Source organism: Glycine soja, chromosome 2 (genome assembly GCF_004193775.1).
Source record: "Glycine soja cultivar W05 chromosome 2, ASM419377v2, whole genome shotgun sequence".
Classification (NCBI taxonomy): Eukaryota; Viridiplantae; Streptophyta; class Magnoliopsida; order Fabales; family Fabaceae; genus Glycine; species Glycine soja.
Genome location: NC_041003.1, coordinates 36,585,575 through 36,599,952, shown reverse-complemented (window position 1 = coordinate 36,599,952; position 14,378 = coordinate 36,585,575). Strand labels below are relative to the sequence as shown.

Sequence of the window (14,378 nt, the reverse complement as noted above, 5' to 3'; positions counted from 1 at the left end):
AACCAACATCCCCAAAACATAGAGTAACTCAATTAACCAGATTGATAAAGACATATATACATAAGCATGATAACTTATAAGTTAGTGAACCGTGGAACATAGCATGTTAGTGAACATAGTGAACATAGCAAGTTATGCCAATGTTGTGTCTATATATCTCAAGCCAGTTGACCATTTGCTAGAGAATAAAGCAACAAAGTGGTAACACACAGAGTTATTCAGAATGAAGGAAAAAAAGAAAAAAATGAAAACAAATGGGGTCAATTCGAGGTAGCTGGTACCTTTGGAGAGATGGCACAGCTTCTCAAGATTTTCTTTTCTATCTATCTTCTCTGTGATTGTCAGAGTTTGATGTTACACAAAAATGCATATATGAATTGTAAGGAACAATTTCCACATTTAGCGGCTACTTAAAACCATTTTCCATGATACAACATAAAACAAGAATAAAATTGCATAAAAGAAGTATAATGATAATCTAAACGAAGAAGGCGAGCGGATCTAGTTTCTGAGTTGGAACTTGGAAGAAGATCTTACTGAGACTTAAAACTATCGATGAGAGAAACGGCCAACTCTAGGTTACAGCCAAACCTTAATGTGTTTAGGGTTTTGCATTTCTTCATTGGGTTTGCTTTTGGGCCCAGCGGAGTGTCTTTTCAATGGACCTTGGGCCGTGCTTTTTTTTGCTGGTATGATGGTCTACCAGATGAACTTGTTCCTAGGTGCACATTTATATTTATGTTATTTTCAAGTGGCGGGACGGGTTTGGGGTCGGGGTTGAGACGGATACAGTAATCCATACCCATACCCGTACCCGTATCCGACCTTTGGACATCGGGGAAAACCCGAACCCGAACCCATACCCGGTCAACTCGGGTAATACCCGTCAAAGTCGGGACGGATTCGGGCAAGTACCCACGGGTATGGGTTTTCTTGTCATGTCTACAAACCCTACATCCAATTATGACATATTTGATCCCTACATCCAATTACAACATATTTTATTGTCCAAATCTAACAATTAAAATTAATATAGGTGTCAATACATAATAAGAAAAATTGATACAATATATATATAAAAAAAATATTACAATATCAAACTTACCATTTTAGTAAAAAGAATTAAAAAATATACATAATTATATATCTTTTTTAGTAAGACAGTAAGTTTGTTATATGGAAATAGTTTTTGAATAAGACACTGAATTACTACAATATATCAATCATATTGTTTTATCTAAAAAATTTAAAAAATTGCATATAGAGTGACATTGTCAGAAATATAAAAAAATTATTAAAGTAAAACTAGTATACTCGCAAATATATATATAAGAAAAATTGATATGCTATATCAAATTTAGCACAACAAATTTGCATTGTTAAAATTCCTAAGACTCATAACCAGTGAATGTCGAAAATTGGTGGATAATATGTATTAAAAAAACATTAATTTGCAAATCAAATACATAATAAAAAAGTGTTACAATATATTATAGAATCTCTTATCCAAAAATAAATTAATTAATTAAAACCCACGCACATAAATCTATAATAGAAAATAATTTTATAATATATCAAATTTAATATCTTACCTCCACATTGTAAAATGGGTGAACATGTATTAAAAAAATAGTAAACTAAAATTAAGAATGCGTATAGAAGAACATGTATTAAAAAATATATTAAATTAAATTAATATACACATCAATACATAATAAGAGAGATTGTGATGATTTATGAAGTTTAGCATAATAGAAATGCAGACGCACTCTAACCACGCATGTGTTTTTTTCAGTAAAAATAATATTTATAGATTATTTTAAAAATAAATAAAAATACTATAAGAAATAATACTATTAAATATATTTCGTTAAATTTTTAAGAAATTAGGATATTTATATAAATAATTAATATTATTTTTAGTTTATTAAAACGTGGCTCGTACACTTATTAACAAAAACCCTTTTATTTTTATTTTTACGGGGAAAAAAGCCTTTTTATCTTAAAACTAGTTGAAAACTTGATTTCATTCAATTAGCGTATTCAACTACCTAACGAAACATGCATTTATATAAGAGAGACCAATTCTTTGCATTCATTCTTTCGGTTAGACTAGATAAATATACGAGACCAATTCTTTGCTGGTTTTCAATAGCCTAATCAAACATAAACGCGTTTATTTATTTTTATTTAATTAAAAAAACATTATGTTCTTAATTTATTAAAATTCAATAATAAACATTCATACTCGGTCAATTTTAGACAAATATATTCACTTTTTACTAGTCTTTTTCTTAGGCAACAGAGGAATACATGCCACCAAGTCAGAGAGCTTTACAAATTTACATTAGGATAATTTTGTTTGACTTGACTAATGAGAGATGTGAATGTGAATATACATTTTCCAAAAGAAAAATCCTTATCAGATCTGACAAGGCTGCAAGAGAATCACTATAAAAAGGTACAAAACATGAAGAAAGAAATCAATCAATTCAGATTCAACTAAAGGTTGAAGATTTAGCAAAACAATGGAAGAAGTGAAGCTGATTGCTACACATCAAAGCTTCCCTTGTGCCAGGGTAGAATGGGCTTTAAGGATAAAAGGTGTTGAATATGAGTACTTAAAAGAAGACTTAGCAAATAAGAGTTCTTTGCTTCTTCAATCTAACCCTGTCCACAAGAAAGTTCCAGTGCTCCTACATAATAACAAGCCTATAGCTGAATCACTTGTCATCCTGGAGTACATAGATGAGACATGGAAGAAGAACCCTTTGCTACCACTTGATCCATATGAGAGAGCACAGGCTCGCTTCTGGGCTAGGTTTATTGATGAGAAGGTACCGACAACACAATATGATCCTTTTATTACCCTTCTCCATTTACTTGTTTCTTTGTAGCAATTCTTATGTGAGGGCTTGTAGCCACAACTAATCAAAGGCATAAGATTATATGTTAAGGAAATTTCAGCACAGAATTTAACAGAGTTTAATTTAAATTTAAAGAATGGAGAAAAAAAATTTTGGTACAATTAAGAATGGATAAATTTTGGTTCAAGTCCTTATTAGGTCAAAATTAATTTTAGTCTCTATATTTTAATAACAATAGTTTTAATCCTCGTATTTCTGAAATGTGATGGATATGGTTCATGACTTTCATTTTGACCCGATGAAGGACCAAATTCACCATATTTCAAAAAATACAAAGACCAATATCTTCTATTCTAAAATGTAAGGACTAAAATTAATTTGGACAAAGAGGAACCTAAAATACATTTAACCTTTGTTGCTTGTACTGATGTGTTGTTATTTTGAGGTTGGGCTTAATATCCCATGAGAAATCATAGGCTTTTACCTCAACCTTAAACTAATAATTGTTTGGGTCACAACTCAACATTATGAAAAGTTATTGCTCAATTTGGTAGTGCTAAATACATTAAGCTGTAGCTATCTGATATTAGCTTATTTTCTTGGACACAGTGTGTGTTAGCTGTATGGGGAGCTACCGTGGCGCAAGGAGAAGAGAAAGAGAAAGCTGTGGGTGCTGCACTAGAGTCTCTGGCACTTCTTGAGAAGGAAATTCAAGGGAAGAAGTATTTTGGTGGAGAGAAGATTGGTTATCTTGATATTGCAGCTGGCTGCATGTCTCTTTGGTTCAGTGTCCTGGAAGAGCTTGGAGAGATGGAGCTACTCAATGCTGAGAGGTTCCCTTCTCTTCATGAATGGAGTCAGAACTTCTTACAGACTTCACCTGTCAAAGATTGCATTCCATCCAGGGAAAGTGTGGTTGAATATTTCAGCTTTGGCATCAACTATGTGCGTTCCTTAGCAGCATCCAGTAAATCTTGAAACTGAAAATATACCTTTAATCAACTACATGCATCATTTATAATTGTTCACATTGTTTGTATTGGAATTGGAGTTTGGCTTCAAATAGTGTTGGTTATCTTATCATATGTAGTTGTGTGAAATGTGTAATCAGTTTTCTGTGCAATGGTGGCACTACTAGCTATAGTGAAATTTTCAGTTAGCTATGCTATATTGTGGTTTCATGTGACAATGCAATTAATAGTAGTTTATTATCGGTTCCTGAGGAGAGAAAGAAAGAAAGTTTTCTTTTGTTCTGTATGGCTAATTCAGCAGTAAAGATAGATACTGCTTAAATAGAAGAAAAACAAAGTACATTAATCCTTTGTTCGCCTATTTGAATAAACTATACACCGAACTTTTGACCAAAGCTTCACAGATGATACTTCTTGACTTAGTGTCTAATTGTTATAATGTGATCATGTAGCCTCCTAAAATGTTTTGTCAGCATGAGTTTTGATTGAGACGTTGAGTATGAAATCATAGCAAGTATTCAATTTCACTGTATCACTATGAAGCTAGAGGGCTATATAGCAGATTTATACTTAATTTTCTCAAATATATAAGGAGTCATAAACTTATCAAAAAAGAATAATATACACCACCAATAAAATAATGGATTCACATAATATAACAGGATAAGGGTAGAAATAACATCCACACAATAATCATATTGTGCATAATAGTATCCGAATATACGGTTATCCATAAAAGTAGTCATCACTCTTCCAAATATCAGGGTACAAATAAGTGTGTTTCGTTTACTGTTTGAATGAACAGACCCATATTTTAAGACAAAGTTTGGTGAGAAGTAACATTTGTTTACTTTTGCCCGAACGTTCGTTTGGCGTATACAATACAATAGACCAAACACACTCAAGTATATGAAGTAGTCACCCAAATAAAGTCAACAAAAACTAAAAGCAAAACAGAACAACTGAGGCACGCATCCTCAGAAGTCATAATCATCATCACAGATTCACAGTATTGAGATTTCAGCTTCTTCAACTTGTGTGACAACGTGACAAATATGTAGTGTAAGGTATTATGTGTCTTAAATATTGAGTGAGATGTAAAGACATAACGTTTTGCGTATCTGAGTGATGTAGGGGATGATGTCCTTTTATCTAAATATTTTATTATAGAAAGGAAGTAAATATGTTGTACAATTCAAAATGCAATAGACTAGTGCGTTCGCGCGTTACTTCAATGTCTTCTTTCTATAAGAAAATTCCTAGTTTTCCAAAAAAATTGTGATATTCATACTATAACATATACTCCTATATTATAAATATAAATCGTCATCGTTGAATGAGTTTTATGAACTATTCTTGAACGAGTACATTTTAAAAATTATTCTCAACTTAATTGAGTTATATATGTCTTATCTTAATTTTATGTAATTGACATTTCATTTCAATTCTAAATAAAAAAAATTTATTTAACAACTAATCTAAAAAATTTGTATTTCAACTATCTCAAACTTTTCCTATTAATTTATATCCTTACTTTTCTTAACTACTTATCTCATTCGATATATCATTTTTTATCTTTATTTCTAAATTGAGATTAAATAATTTTAAAAAATGTCAATAATTAAAAATAAATTCATATAACAATATAAATTATTTATCATAAATCTAAAATATTATATATGTTAAATAATATTTATTTATTAGAAATTTAATTAAAATATTATTCATATATTCAAAAATATCATTTATTATAAGTTTTAATCATGTAAAATAAATATTTTATCTTGTTCATTGCTAAGACTAAAATACAAGTAAAAAGAGATGCTATTATGATCTGCATTTGTCTTTATGATTTGAAAGCCTTTGACTAAATATTCAATGTATGATTCTCTATCACAAAATAATGCGAGGAATTACAGTTTGAGGCTTAAAAGTGTCAATGGCTAGTAAACAGCTTATTTTATGAATGTATAAATACATGATTTGGATGATGCTAAAAAATAATCAAACAAGGTTACAATCAAGATTACTTCAACAAACATTCAAAGATTAAGTATTGCTTCAAGATTAATACAAAGTTGTTTCAACAAACAAAGTCTTGCTTCAAGATTAACTCAAGATCAAGTCTTGCTTCAAAACAAAGTGTTTCCAAGACATCTAAGGCTCTGGTAATCGATTACTAGGCAGTGTAATCGATTACCAGACGACAAGTTTGAAAAATAGCTGTTAAAAAAGATTTTGAATTTGAATTTTGAACTTGTAATCGATTACCAGATGTTTGTAATCGATTACCAGCAATGGAACTCTTGAAATTCAAATTCAAAAGTCATGATCCTTGAAAATATAACTGCCTAATCGATTACCAGAAATCTATAATCGATTACTGGTGAAAAAATTCAGAAAAAGTTTTTTTAAAAGACACATCTCTTCAAACCATTTTGAAAAGGCACGAAGGACTTATATATATGTGTGTTTGATTTAAAAAAGGGAGAGATATTCCAAGAGAACTTCATTATTAAATGCTCTCTCAACAACTCTTGGACAAATACTTGCAAATCAATATATTGAGAGTTCATCCAGGAACTTCAAATTGTATTATCCACTCTAAAGGAGAGAAATCTTTTTGTTCTTCTCAGAAAGTCAATTGTAATCGAAAGACTGGTTGTCTCTTGAATTGTGAGTTTCCTAAACACAAGGGAAAGAGATTCCTTGAGTGTTCAAAAGTTGTAAAAATGATTTTTACAAAGACACTGAAAAATCTCAAGTGGGTTGCTTGAGAATTGGACGTAGGCACAGAGTGTGGCCGAAACAGTATAAATCGAGTTTGCATTTTTGTCTTTCCTTATCTCATTTATGTTATTGCAATCAATTTTGCCTTGCATGTTTTAAAGAACATTATTAAATTGATTGTTGTTTCTTCTTCTGCATTTTGAGTCTCATTTAGAAGGAGGTTAAAAATTTATTAGTGAGAAATTTTGAAACTTAATTCACCCATCTCTTAAGTTATTGAGGCCTGTCAAACGTTTAAGATCAATTTGATATATAGAATATGATAAAGTTAAGTTAGAATATGAGAATAAGAAAAGAACCAGATAAAATAAAAAATAGCATAATAGCATCATTAGCTTTAATCTAACTAGATAATGTAAGATATATATATATATATATATATATATATATATATATATATATATATATATTATATTTGTTAGACAGTTATTATTTTTTTAAAATTACATATAGTTTTCTTTAAAAAGGGAAACAACTTTTAATTTAATTTTAAATTTTCTATAAAAAATTATACAAAAATATTTTTATTTATGTAGATACTTTTCTTAAAATTATAAAAAAAACATAATGCTTTTATAATTTTTATTTTTATTCAAAATATTTGAAGAGTAATTATGTGATTTAAAATTTTAATTAATAATACATTTTAAACTTAGATGTCCATATTACTATCAATATATATTAAATAATATACTGAATACAGATTTTATATTATATTTATATATAGTGGGGGCAAATAATTACTCTGTGCCTCTATATTTTTAAAAAATAAATAAAAGAAAAAAAAGATAATGAAAGTTAAATAATAGTAAGTGATTTACATTATGGGAGGTATTCGAGTATGAGTGATTTGGACAGTGGAATCGCAGAGATAAAATAAAAATTTGTGGAGGTACTTGTAGAAATAAAATAATTATAGGAGCAAGTATAAAGATAAAATAATATACAAAACATGTCATTATATATTATACATAAATTAGTATATATTATATGTAAATATTATACATAATAATACTATATCTATTAAATATAATTATATAATAGAGAGAGAAACCTTATCCTATTATTTCCTAATTTAACTCTTCCTTAAAGATAATTATTCTCTTATTCCATCATATTTGCCCACCAATAGGATCATTAGTGTCTAAATGTGACAATCTCTACTCTTTTTTCCAGTTTACTTTCAAATAGTAGTTTTCCGCATAAAACATTCAAGGTGGACACCAAATAGGTTATTGGTTGATCATTATATGACTCTTTTCATAGCAACTCCCAAATCTTATTATTAGTTTGGCATTATAATCCTCAAATAAACTCACCTTAAAACGTCCAAGTGTATAAATTATAAATACTAACTTAATATAATTAAGAAAAATTCCTTTACTCTTTTCAACAAATTAAATCACGTGTTGTAACAAATCCTCTATTTTAGATTCTTACGGTAAAAAAAATCACTTCTTATAGTTAACTATTTATAATTAACCATGCATTCTTTAGGACATAATGATCGCATTTAAACTTATGACTCCATGCATGTTATCCCAAATCTACCACCATTAGCCCGATCCTTATGAACCGGTAGATTAAGAAGAAAAAAACCAAGCATTCACATATTATACCTAGTTAAAAGAATGTTCAATAAAAAAAATTCTTTTCAAAAATCAAACTATAGCAAAAACAATCAATAGGGGCGAATGTAGCAGTTACATTGAACGTAATGCATACAGACCCTCCACGTATTTCACCACCTCGGGATTGAGCGTTAATCAAGACTGTTTGACTTAAAATATTTTAATTTTGTATCATTAGATTTTTATATTTTAAAAAATAGAGAGAAAAATCCAGGTAGAGTAACTAGTTCCAGACAATCCACCAAAATCACTATCCGAATTTCATGTTTGCATCACCAAACCAAAGTTGTATTGCATGCCACTAATACTAAATAATTAATCAATTCAGCCACTCAAGTATTACTCTAACCTCTAAATAGTCCTTAAAAATGAAATTATATAACTGCCCTAATTGAATATCCATCCTCTATGTTTTCGCTACCATTGAGTCGTTGATGGACTAATTTAAAGGGTTTTTAAATACCAGGAAAACTAAGTATAGCATGGTTTCCAACACTTCAAGAAATACTTACATAAATTTCATTACTTAAAGAACTACTTAGAGAGAGTGTAATACTTCAGGGACTAAAATTATTGGTTTGTTCAAGTAAATATTGAAAGACAAATGAAAAGGAGAATATGAGTAATAATTTCTAAATAGAAATATGTTGAAGAACAGATATGCCTGCAGCTGCAATGGTCAGTGAGGAAGTTCATGGCAAACATGTTAAGCAAAATGGTTATCAATACTACTTGTTTGGATCCACAAGTAACATCAGAAGAACCTACTTCAAAAAATGGTTTATCAATACTACTTGTTTGGATACAAGTAACATCAGAAGAACTTACTCCATGCGGTATACAACCCATAAATTTGAATGTAATTCTAAATCCAAAATAAACATCATAGCCAAAAACAATTTGATGCATCAGGAAAGATAAAACAAATACTCTCATCGATCTACCTACACAGTTACCGGGCAGTTTGAGCTTGTGCGTGTTCCAGAAGTTGACTGACCAACTTGTAAGTACGTCCGTTAAGGGCCTTGGTATGGTCTATCAGTTGCTCATACCTGCAGATATAGTATAAGATTAACGGTCTTGAAAAGTATGACATGCAACATGAAGGAAAGGAAGGGATCAACATAGCTGAGTCAGAATGGTACAATACAATAGGAAGCAATAAAAGCCCTTATCCATCGAGTCAGTAATCAATGTTAACTTACACATTTGGATGATTAGGTTCCATGATAACAGTTCCAGTTTCGGAGTCAATTTTGGCATCAAGCTTTGAGCTACGGATGAGATTAACAATCCATCTCTCAGCCTCCTCATAATTCAAATTTAACTTCTCAGCAAGCACTCTGAAAAAATTAGAAGTTTTGGTTGTTACTACAAATCCCCAGTACGTCATTTAGGTGTGTTACATGAAAAGTAGACCACAGGTAATCAACAAGAGAAGCAATTAAGCAAATACAGACAGAGAATATGTAACATACAAAAAAAAACTAAAATTGAGAAATACAGATAAGAGTTAATGTAAAAGCTTTCAAGGCCACAAAATAAAAGGAACAACTCCTTATTTTGTGCCTTAGGTTTTGACAGACAGACACACGGATCAATGACACAGAGGCTACATTGTGTTTTTCACAGGTGCAAAATTGTAGCATATCAGAAAAATTATAAAGCCAAGAGCTACAACATCTTATATTAGAAAGGTGCATACCCCATGTCAATCCGTTGGTGTATTCTACAGTATGTTTCAAAGATAAATAGCCTAGCATTTTCAAGGAACTCATCCCTTAGTGGTACAGTTGAAAAGTTGCTTTCTTCAACTCTTTTGCCAAGGAAGGGATCATTGAGAATCACCTGCATATTTTAAAAAGGTAAGCATAATATAAACAACCCATTACAGTGCTAGTAGCTAACATGGACACGTATTATAAGATAAAGGAGAACTGAATAAACCACCAAAGTTACATCACTCCTACAGTTGACATATATTAAAGCAAGCTTACTTCTTCACATTCCCTCATCTTCTTTTGTGCCCCATCAAAATCATAGTTGACATAAACACAAGCCAAAAACTCAGTGATAGGGTCCGTATATGAATGCTGCTCTTGTTGAATAACTTTAATAAAATCCTTGAATTGAGGCCTCCTCCTCTTGTTAACAATGAATGCTGTGGCCAAGTATCGTAAAAGGTGTGGAGCACTAGTTTGGATAGCATTTAAATACCTAAAAATTAAACCATATATTAGATGATGCAACAACAAGCCGACACTAGAGAGAGGGAGAGAAATTGACCAGTTTGACAAGGATTAACAGTAAAAGTAAAGCATGTGAAATATCCTACAAATAATCTCAGGTATCCTAGGAAAAGAGAGTAAAGGCATACTTGTCCTGATTGAACAGATCAATTATTTGTGTTCTCCCATTGTCATGATTAAAAAAGATGAACAGACTCCAATGCATCAGCCATATTCTGCTTTGCACCTGGTTCAAAGGTGATGCAAAATTCTGCAACGAAGTTCACCAGTCTATATTAATATATTAAGCATAACAAACAAGAACATGCATCTACTCCAAAGATCAACTGACAAACAAGAACATGCATCTACTCCAAAGATCAACTGACAAACAAGAACAACCTTTGAATCAATGATTTCCTTCAAGCGATTGAGCTCTTCAAGAGCAATGTCCCAGTTCTGCATCAAAATTTCAGCTGCCAGCTTCCCCCACAATGCACTCAAACTCCTTTCACTATTTGTGCACAAAGCTCTGTATTGATAAAGATAGTCAGCAGCACCAGAGTAGTTTCCACACTCAAACTGGAATTTGGAATATTGGTACAATGCTTCGATCTGTGCAGGACCAATCTGTTACAGCAGAATCCTCATTTACACAGTGAACTCAAATACCACAAAATTCAACTTCTCAAAACTAGGATGATTCTTTTAAAACCTCTAAAATACAGCAGCAAACAACAATTAAAAAGACAATATGCTCCAATAAAATAAAATTAAGAAATAAACAAAGCAGTGCATGGTTGGATTAAATTTGCAAAGTTTGAATGAACTTCATTCTGCATATAGGTGTGCAAACATACTTGAGGCAAACCCCAAAATGAGTTTACCAAGAAAAGCACAAGTTGAAGAAGACCAAACATTAAACCAAATGTTGCTGCAATTACATTACTAAGATACTATCCCACTCAAAACTTAAAAGCAAGATTTTATTATAAAAAGAAAAAAGCCTAGTCTAATTACCCTAACCCAAGGTACAAATCAAATAGCTTTAAATCCTTATTAGCAAGAAACATTTTCTCACTAGTATAATAACACCACTCAAACACCTTTTGAGTATCTAGTATCTCCTATCCTACCAGTGGAAGCTGCCAAAAACAACAAATCAAAAATTTTAGGATTTACTATCTTTTTAGTCCCTAAACTTCTCAGGATTTTGTTTTCAGTCCTGAATTCTTTTTACTAGTCCTCAGCTCAACAAAAACCTTCAAGACAAAACAATTTTAGGATTTTTACTTTTAGTCCCTAAAAAGGAGGATGAAAAAAATTCAGGCACTAAAATCAGTAAGAAAAACATTCAGCAACTAAAAAGATAGTAAATCCAATATGAATATTATGCAAACACCACAACAATCAAAGCCACGCCAATTGCTGCATACAAAACAGCATTAATTCAACCATTCCCTAAAACCCTAAACCTGATATCGGTCATTGAGCATCTGAAGATTGTACTGCTTGTCGGCACGGAGCTCCTGCACGGCAGCAGCGTTCTGGAGGAACGCAACGAGGGGGGCGGCAGCCTCCTCGAGGGACTTGAGGCGGGCGACTACCTCGGCCCTGCGGTCGACCATGTCGTGGGGTACCTCCTCGGTGTGATATAGGCTTTTATGGATGTCCATGGCGTAGTCGACCATGTTGGTGTTGTTGAGGAGGTCGATCTTCGCCTTCAGGATGTGGTTGTCGTCGTACAGCTGGCGCTCCTGCAGGAACTCCAGGAGGGGGAACACAAGGTGCCTGTCCAGATTCGGCGCCATCCGCGGGGTTAGGTCGTACTCGGCCATTCTTCTTACCACTCACAACACCCACGCTTAGGGTTAGATACGATTTCTACTTCTTTCTGCCACGGCACACGGAAAGGGTTAGTGTTTTAATCGGTTTCAATTGACGGATAACATAAAAAAAAAATCAATTTTACTCCAGAAAATTATGGTGACACCATGAAAAAGTACAAGAAATTATTTGTTGCTCTACCTTCACCATTAAAAATTAAATTGATTATCTTCCACCATGAATCTAATTCAAGCACACTATAAGTGGGGTTTTGTGTGCAAGGAAATCGATTAGGATTTTGAGCATGTGAGTAGAAGAGAAGAAAAGAGAATGAGAGATACGTACCTGTGGCGGGGTCGAGTGGAGAAAGCGGCTCCGATAAAAGCTAGATGCAGAGAAAGGGTCCTCAGAATTCAGGAATAGGGTTTAAAAACAAGGATGTAAACGATGTCGTTTATGTCGATTTTATGTAGAGAGAAAAAAAAAAAAATCAAACAGATCTGTTCTTTATTGGGCTGTGGCTTGTGGTTTTTCATTTGGGCTTTTCTTTCAGAACACAAAATTAAAAAGAGGTTTTGTGTGCCAGCAGAATTGCCAACAATATTATTGAAGTGGCGAAAATGTCCTACATTAAGAATTTTAAAAAACTCTCTCCCTCACCCCTCTTCATTGGGCTGCTTCTACTGTTCATTCCTTCCTTTGTGCATCCAGAGCTCCACCGTCGTGCCATGAATCGTCGTAAGTCCCTCCGTCGTCGCCCCCAGTGGTCGTTATGCCGTTAGTGGCAGCCTCATCGTCGTCTCTATCGTAAATGTCGTGCTCCCTACCTCTCTGGTGGTGTGGTTGTTTCATGGATTCAAAAATCCGTATAGCTCATACTTATACGGATTGCTTAATCCATATAACTCATACAGATTACTCAATCCATATGTATTTTTTTAATTATAAATAAATTATTTTATTTTTGTTTTTAAATAGTTATTATTTTTAAAAATTTATAAATATATTAATTTATTTCGTATATATTACTTTTTTCTATAAAAAAAATAGGAAAAGGTGACATATTTTTTGTTATTATATTAAATTAATTAATTAATTATAGTTGTTTTAAGTTGCTTTTTAAATAGATAATGGTTTTATTTTTTTAATTATAAATATATTATTATTATTATTGTTTTGAAATAGTTTTTTTAATTATAAATATATTATTTTTAATTTTTTAAAATATTTTTGTTTTTTAATAAAAAAATAGATTATTTTCAATTATTTTTAAATAGTTATTGTATTTTTTAATTATAAAAATATTAATTTAATTTTTGTTTTTAAATAGCTATTTTTTAATTATAAATATCTTATTTAGAGTTTCGTTTTTAACTACTTTTTTTAGTTAGAAATATATTATTTTGAATTTTTTTTAAATAGTTGTTTTTTAATTATAAATATATTAATTTTATTTTTTGTTTTTAAATACATATGGTTTTTTTAATTCTAAATATATTATTATGATTTTATTTTTTAAATACTTATTGGTTTTTTTAATTATAAATATATTATTTTGAATTTTTTAAAAATATTTATTCTTTTTTAATTAAAAATATATTGTTTTGATTTTTTTAAATAGTTATTTTTTAATTATAAATATATTAATATAATTATTATATATTAGTTTTTTTGTAAAAAATTAGGCAAAGAGACATATTTTTTGTTATTTTATTTAATTAATTAATTATTTTAAGTTTCTTTTTAATAAAGAAGTTATTTTGATGACATAAAATTAATTAAAAATATATTTTAAGAATATATAAAAAATAATAATTTGTTTTATTTATGAATTATTAAATAATAATTGATTGAATTATTGTTGGAATTTTGACATAAACTGTTATGATAGTTTAAATGTGCAGATTATGGTTAAAACCAGAAGTCTGGGTCGGACTTTAGGCAAGGTTATAGAAAGAAGTCTGGGGAGACAAGTAAATCGTGATTCAGATGAAGCTCCCCTGCGGTGTGTAGAAGCAAAGCTTCATGGTGAATCAAGAGTGATTCAAAGATGTTTTGATGATA

The 14,378-nt window shown here is 30.9% G+C and overlaps 2 protein-coding genes across 2 annotated transcripts; one reads left to right on the top strand and one right to left on the bottom strand.

Annotated features, from left to right (window-relative positions):
- The first annotated feature begins 2,458 nt into the window (after positions 1-2,458).
- LOC114393140 (probable glutathione S-transferase) lies at positions 2,459-4,184 on the top strand. Its single transcript, XM_028354408.1, has 2 exons — positions 2,459-2,837; positions 3,477-4,184. The coding sequence occupies exons 1-2, from the start codon at positions 2,529-2,531 to the stop codon at positions 3,843-3,845; spliced, it is 678 nt and encodes a 225-aa protein (XP_028210209.1). The 5' UTR covers positions 2,459-2,528; the 3' UTR covers positions 3,846-4,184.
- A 4,766-nt stretch (positions 4,185-8,950) lies between these two features.
- On the bottom strand, positions 8,951-12,767 carry LOC114393132 (eukaryotic translation initiation factor 3 subunit E-like). Its single transcript, XM_028354398.1, has 8 exons — positions 12,660-12,767; positions 11,963-12,381; positions 10,890-11,117; positions 10,637-10,758; positions 10,257-10,476; positions 9,965-10,107; positions 9,465-9,602; positions 8,951-9,311 (listed from the first exon to the last, which is right to left on the bottom strand). Exons 2-8 carry the CDS (start codon positions 12,323-12,325, stop codon positions 9,212-9,214), a joined length of 1,314 nt encoding a protein of 437 aa, XP_028210199.1. The 5' UTR covers positions 12,326-12,381; positions 12,660-12,767; the 3' UTR covers positions 8,951-9,211.
- Positions 12,768-14,378: the final 1,611 nt, after the last annotated feature.

What these genes read in the sequence shown, in the direction of transcription:
- LOC114393140 (XM_028354408.1), top strand. Translation starts at nt 2,529, where the DNA reads ATGGAAGAAGTGAAGCTGATTGCTACACATCAAAGCTTCCCTTGTGCC. An exon ending in CTAGGTTTATTGATGAGAAG is followed by an intron (nt 2,838 to 3,476) that starts GTACCGACAACA and finishes TCTTGGACACAG; the next exon opens with TGTGTGTTAGCTGTATGGGG.
- LOC114393132 (XM_028354398.1), bottom strand. Translation starts at nt 12,325, where the DNA reads ATGGCCGAGTACGACCTAACCCCGCGGATGGCGCCGAATCTGGACAGG. An exon ending in TGCTCAATGACCGATATCAG is followed by an intron (nt 11,118 to 11,962) that starts GTTTAGGGTTTT and finishes CTGCTGTAACAG; the next exon opens with ATTGGTCCTGCACAGATCGA. An exon ending in AGGAAATCATTGATTCAAAG is followed by an intron (nt 10,759 to 10,889) that starts GTTGTTCTTGTT and finishes ACTTCGTTGCAG; the next exon opens with AATTTTGCATCACCTTTGAA.